Raw genomic sequence first — 5,975 nt, 5'->3', positions numbered from 1 at the left:
TTGCGGTACGCGGGCCTCTCACTGTTGTGGCCTCTCCCGTTGCGGAGCGCAGGCTCCGGACGCGCAGGATCAGCGGCCGTGGCTCACGGGCCCAGCCGCTCCGCGGCACGTGGGATCTTCCCGGACCGGGGCACGAACCCGCGTCCCCTGCATCGGCGGGCGGACTCTCAACCACTGCGCCACCAGGGAAGCCCTAGGATAGCTATTTTTAAAAAGCAGAAAATAGCAAGTGTTGGTGAAGATGTGGAGAAGTTGTGATTGCTGATGGGAATGTAAAATGGTGCAGCTTCTGTGGGAAACAGTATGGTGGTTCCTCAAAATATTAAAAATAGAATTACTAGCAATTCCACTTCAGTATATATATCCAAAAGAATTGAAAACAGGATCTGGAAGATATACTTGTACACTCACGTTCATAGCCGCATAATCCACAATAGCTAAAATGTGGAAGCAACCCTAGTGTCCTTCAATGGATGAATGGCTAAACGAAATGTGGCATATACGCACAATGGAATATTATTCAGGCTTAAAAAGGAAGGAGATTCTGACACATGCTACAACACGGATGAAGCTTTTGGACATTATGCTAAGGGAAATAAGGCAGACATTAAAAGACAAATACTGTAGGATTCCACTTTTATGAGGTACCTAGAGCTGTCAGATCCATAGAGACAGAAAGTGGAGGGTGGGTGCCGGGGTGGAGGGAAGAGGGGGTAGGGTGTTAGTGTTTTTGCAGGGGGATGGCATTAGTGTTTAATGGGGGCAGAGTTTCAGTTTGGGAAAATGAAAAATTTCTGGAGATGATGGTGGTGACAGTTGCACAACAATATGAATGTATTGTACACCCTGAGGTGTACACTTAAAAATGGTTAAGATGGCAATTTTTAAGTTATGTGTATTTTACAAATATTAAAAAAATAAAAAGAAAGAAAAAACTGGGACTTCCCTAGTGGTTTAGTGGTTAAGACTCTGCACTTCCACTGCAGGGGGCACAGGTTCAATTGCTGCTTGGGAAACTAAGATCCCACGTGACGCAGGGCACGGCCAAAAAAACAAACAAACGAAAAACAACTAAAAAGGAAAAAGCCAAGAGGAGGGCTGGATTTGCCCCCTTAGACCATAGGTTTGCTGATTCTTGATGCAGGGGTTCTGCACCTGTGTTTACCTTTCTGTTGACAATTGATTCAAAGCTCTGAGTCTGTGACATTATCTCCATGTTAACTTGTAGTTTTTTGTCAAACAGAAGACAGATGATTTCTCTGAGATAGAAAAGATAATCAAAGGTTAATGTTTTGCCCTGGGAAACAATAACCAGTTTTGAATCTGACTGACCAATCTTACTCTAACATTCTTCTTTTCAAATCCCTATAAATAAACAACCCCTCAAATTCTACCCAGGAACCACCTTTACTGTCTGGCTGGTTCCCTCGTTACTGAGTTAGCTAAACCTCTAGCCCACTTTTTGCTCCATATTCATAGGAGAGTTTGTTTTTTTGTTTTTTTAATTTTTCGGCCACACCATGTGGCATGTGGGATCTTTGTTCCCTGACCGGAGATTGAACCCACACCCCCTAGATTGGAAGCACAGAGTCTTAACCACTGGACTGCCAGGGAAGTCCCTGAGAGATAGTTTTTAACTTCTTGAAAATTACACTGGTGAAGTCACAGTGACACAGGAATGCAGCCCTCTGTCTGTTTTAAGGCACACAAACCACCCCCCACTCCCAGCACCTGTGACAGACATTACTAATCTATCACAGAACTCTCAGAACTCTTAAGAACTCTTAAGCTTAAGACTCTGGGTAGCTGCCACCAGTCCCTTTGAAACGACACCCGTTCACCATTCCTTTCGCAGAAAGTGGCAGCAGCACTGGAGGCCTGTCTGGGTGGGCAGGTGGCACCTCCATGGAAGATGGTGTGTTTTGGCTTGTTGAGTAAGCAAGTCAGGGGTGGTTTTCTTCACTCAACATCCTTTCCACAGGTTTCTTTACTGATTGCTGGGCATTGGGCTGAGCACCAGAGGTCAGAGATGAACAGGATTTTGTCCTTGCTTCGGGAGGCTTGGAGACCTGGGAGGATGAGGAGAAAGTGCTTGCAGTGGAGAGGTATCACTTCTTAGTTGCATGACCTTGGGCAAGTCTCTTCTCTGGCCATCAGTTTCTTCCCCCGTTAAATGGGAGTAACCATAGGAATCTACCTCCCAGGGTTGATGTGGGCGTAAGAGTTACTTCCTGTAAAGAGAGCTGCCTGCACACAGCAAGGGCAGTTGATTCTCACTGTTCATGGTACTGTGAATGAAGAATGTTTCCTGCCATATCAGTAAACAAAGGATGTTGCAGCCATCAAGCCATCACATTACAGCTGCCCCAACGGTGCAGTCTGAGAAGACCCAGGATGAGAAGCAGAGGACGCTGGCCCCGGATGGGTGAGGTGCACACCAGAGGAATGATTTCAATGAGCCCAGACTTTGCATCTTCCCAGACATGGCAAAGCGCTAAATTCCTTAACTTGTGATGTCTGGCTTTCCTTATTTAACAGTAATCTTTCAACGTTCCGACTACCTGGTCTTTGTTTCAAAAACTCCTATAGATCCTGGCTCCCCACCCCTTGCCCATTTGGGACAGTCTCTCAGAGTTTCTGAGATGCTGTGTCCCAGGCTTAAGTCCTTAGTTTTGTCCATAGAATAAAGCATAACTCTGAACTTTTAGGTTGTGCATCTTTTTCAGTCGACAGTACTCACGCTCTATAATGTTGCCACCAGCACAGGATTAGCGGATTCTGAACCTGCTCTGGGAAAAATACATTTAGGTTCCTGCCACCCTCTGGTCACAACGTTTTTGTCAACCATTCAATACATCCCTGCGTGTTTATGTGTGTTTCCGTTTAAAAGACATCTTATCTAATATATGCTGTTGATTCATTAACATTGTTTACTTTTGAACAGCGAAATCACCAACAAAAAGCACAAAGATCCGAAGAATGTTGTGGTGCTCCAAGGACAATGGTGCTTCAAGGACAAAGGACGACCCTGCTTGAAAAGGTGTCAGCGTCACAGACCCTACCGGACTCTTACAGGAAGGTATATGTGCCTCGACCCATCAGTAAACGAAATTTTCCCCTCGGACCATTCCTTTGTTTCCTGGCTATAAAAACTGATCAATAGCACATGTTCAGGCTCGACTCTCCCAGACTGCTAGGAAGTCGGCCCGCTGTTCTGGCAGCGACCCTTCCTTCCAATAAATTCTATCTTCTTTACTTTCTGCCTTGTGTGTGGAAATTCTTTTCCAGCCCGCGCTCGGACCGTGACAGATGTGGCCCTAAATAGCCCACAGGACCCTTGTTTGCAGTACGAGAGCTGCTGACACAAGGCAGTGGCCTCCCTCACCCTCAGCTGGGAAAGAGGGCCTGGGACAACAAACATTTTGCCCACAGAAGCATGTGAGTACTGATTTGGGGGTTACATGAAACACTTAGCGAATAGGCAAATTCGCAGATATGGAATCTGAATCACGAGGATAGACTTGGCACAGACCATGGTGGGCGTGTCACACAGAGGAGGGTAGCAGCCTGAGCAACTGAGCTGGGCCCAAGGCCAGGGGAATCGAGCATACCTCGCCTCCCTTCTCTTCCACTGTCGAGGGCCCAGAAACCTTTTCCAAACTCACATCCCATCTCATCTGCCCCCTTCCTAACTTCTGCCCTGTCACTTCCCAAGTTTAGGGCGAATATCTCCTTCCCAGGGTGCGCTGGGCTCCTGGAGGCATGTCTCCAGGGGAACTAGGTTCCCTCTAGCAATCTTGGCTCCCACCGTCTGCCCTGCCCGTTCTCTGCACTTTCCTGGGTTGAAACTTTACAACTGTCTGTGCAATCATTGCCCGTCTTGTCCCCTGACCCCATCCACTGGACAGGAAGGTCTTGAAGGAGCGGATTCTGTTTTTCTTCTGTGGCAGCTCTGGGTGTTGAAAAAACAGTCATTGGATGAAGTGAGGTGATGGATGAGGAGGTGAGGGCAGGCTACGGCTGACCACGTGGCACTGCAAGACCTCGTCCTTGGAAAACAAATATGGTGGGCCAGGAGACCCGTTGTCCCTTCCAGCTCTGATGGTCTCTGGCCCCAGTCTGGGGTATGGAGTGCCTGGGAGCCTACCCCTCAGAAGTGTGTTCCCACAGGCTGGTGCAACCATCCAGGGCTATTACTGAAGACTGGGGGTGGCAGGGAGGATTGTTTAGAATTCTGCATTTGCAAAAGCAATAATGGAGGGTTATAGGAGCAATTCACACTCAAGGTGTAAGTGAAAAGGACCAGCTCTTCCCAAAGCAACCACTGTTAACAGTTTCTCATGTGAGAATCTGGGCTCTTTCTCTTGCTGGCTGTGTGACTTTTTTACCTAACTTCTCTGGGCCTCAATTTTCTCATATGTAAAATAGGGATATAATAGCAAGTACTTCATGGGATCACTGTGAGGAATAAATGAGTTAATATATGGAAAGACTACTGCCTGGCACATGGTAAGCAATGGGTTAGCTGTTATAATTACCCAATGTACTATATATGCATACATAGTATAGTACTAAGTACCCTATATATGTATATACATACATAAAACTATATACACATGTAGCTATGGTATACACACATCTCTCTCCAGTGACTGACTTTATTTTTTAATTAATTAATTAATTTATTTATTTACTTATTTTTGGCTGCACTGGATCTTCGTTGCTGCGCTTGGGCTTCCTCTAGTCGCGGCGAGCCGGGGCTACTCTTCGTTGCGGTGCGCGGGCTTCTCATTGCGGTGGCTTCTCTTGCTGCGGAGCATGGGCTCTAGGCGCGTGGGCTTCAGTAGTTGTGGCTTGCGGGCTCTAGAGCGCAGGCTCAGTAGTTGTGGCGCACGGGCTTAGTTGCTCCGCGGCATGCGGGACTTTCCCGGACCAGGGTTTGAACCCGTGTCCCCTGCATTGGCAGGCAGATTCTCAACCACCGCGCCACCAGGGAAGTCCCTTGGAGCACTTTTTATCTGAGCACCTCTGCCTCTAAGAATCTGCTGTGTATTATTCCATAGAAGGGATGCACCAGGATTTACCTAACCTTAGGACTTGTGGGCTATTTCTTAGGTTTGGTGCAGTTCGGGGGACAGTTTGTAACCTTCGAGCGCAATTTTAAATGCATAACCTGCAACGCAGTCGTTCCCTTTCTAAGAATTTATTCTATCCAATCTCCAGCCCTGGGGTACCCAGGTCACGTCCCAGGTATTAATGGCGGCTATGGCAAATGTGCGCCCCCCAGATGCGCAGACAAGGGATGTAGTGTAAGGCTGCAGCAGGAGAACTGGTTGGAGGGCGACCCTTGGCTCATGCCCAGGCTTGCAGCTCCCCTGTCATTCCCAAGGAGGCGGGCCTGCTACTGACCCCGCCCCAACCAGCTGGTCCCGCCCCAACAGGCCCCGCCCCGCCGCCAGCGCCACCACCCACTGAGCGCTGCCGCCCGGCAGGCCCCGCCCCGCCCCAGCCAGGCTAGCCCCCAGGCTCCGCCCCGCCCGGTACTCTGTGCGCTTGCGCCGGCGTCTCAGGCTCCCGGGCCCGGCGGCCGCGGCTCTTTTGTCTCCCGGCCGGAGCCCGAGCCGGATCCTGAGCTACGGTCAGAACCCAGGTCAAGACTGGGTTGGAGTCGGATCGCGTCCGCAGCCCGGGCTGCCCGATGGGGCGCGCCCCCTGCCCACCGCCCCCGGCCCGTGCCGTCGCCTGAGCCCCGGCCTGCCTGGCCCGGCCCGCGCCATGGAGTCCGGCCGCGGCGGCCTGGAGACCGTGGGCAAGTTCGAGTTCTCGCGCAAGGACCTGATTGGGCATGGCGCCTTCGCCGTGGTCTTCAAGGGGCGCCACCGCGAGGTGAGGGGCCGGCCGGCCAGGGCAGAGCGCCGGCGAGGGCGGCCCCCCCGCCCCGGGGTCCCTTTCCCCATCCCCCGCTCCAGCGACCC

At 50.4% G+C, this 5,975-nt stretch overlaps 1 protein-coding gene and 1 long non-coding RNA gene across 2 annotated transcripts in view; one reads left to right on the top strand and one right to left on the bottom strand.

Moving 5' to 3' along the window:
• Positions 1-64: 64 nt before the first annotated feature.
• LOC129391562 (uncharacterized) overlaps positions 65-5,975 on the bottom strand; it is a 6,306-nt gene continuing 395 nt past the window's right edge. Inside the window, exons 2-3 of the long non-coding RNA XR_008615882.1 lie at positions 1,166-1,259; positions 65-202 (exon numbers count right to left, since the gene is read on the bottom strand). This is a non-coding gene — a long non-coding RNA (uncharacterized lncRNA). The remainder of the gene's footprint in view (positions 203-1,165; positions 1,260-5,975) is intronic.
• Positions 5,559-5,975, top strand: part of ULK1 (unc-51 like autophagy activating kinase 1) — a 22,018-nt gene continuing 21,601 nt past the window's right edge. Inside the window, exon 1 of the mRNA XM_024121021.3 lies at positions 5,559-5,886. Within this exon, the coding sequence (XP_023976789.1) occupies positions 5,776-5,886 (111 nt within the window). The 5' untranslated portion in view covers positions 5,559-5,775. The remainder of the gene's footprint in view (positions 5,887-5,975) is intronic.

This window comes from Physeter macrocephalus, chromosome 19 (genome assembly GCF_002837175.3).
Source record: "Physeter macrocephalus isolate SW-GA chromosome 19, ASM283717v5, whole genome shotgun sequence".
Taxonomy (NCBI): domain Eukaryota; kingdom Metazoa; phylum Chordata; class Mammalia; order Artiodactyla; family Physeteridae; genus Physeter; species Physeter macrocephalus.
The sequence above is the reverse complement of the archived record's forward strand: the minus strand, read 5'-3'. Positions and strand labels throughout refer to the sequence as shown.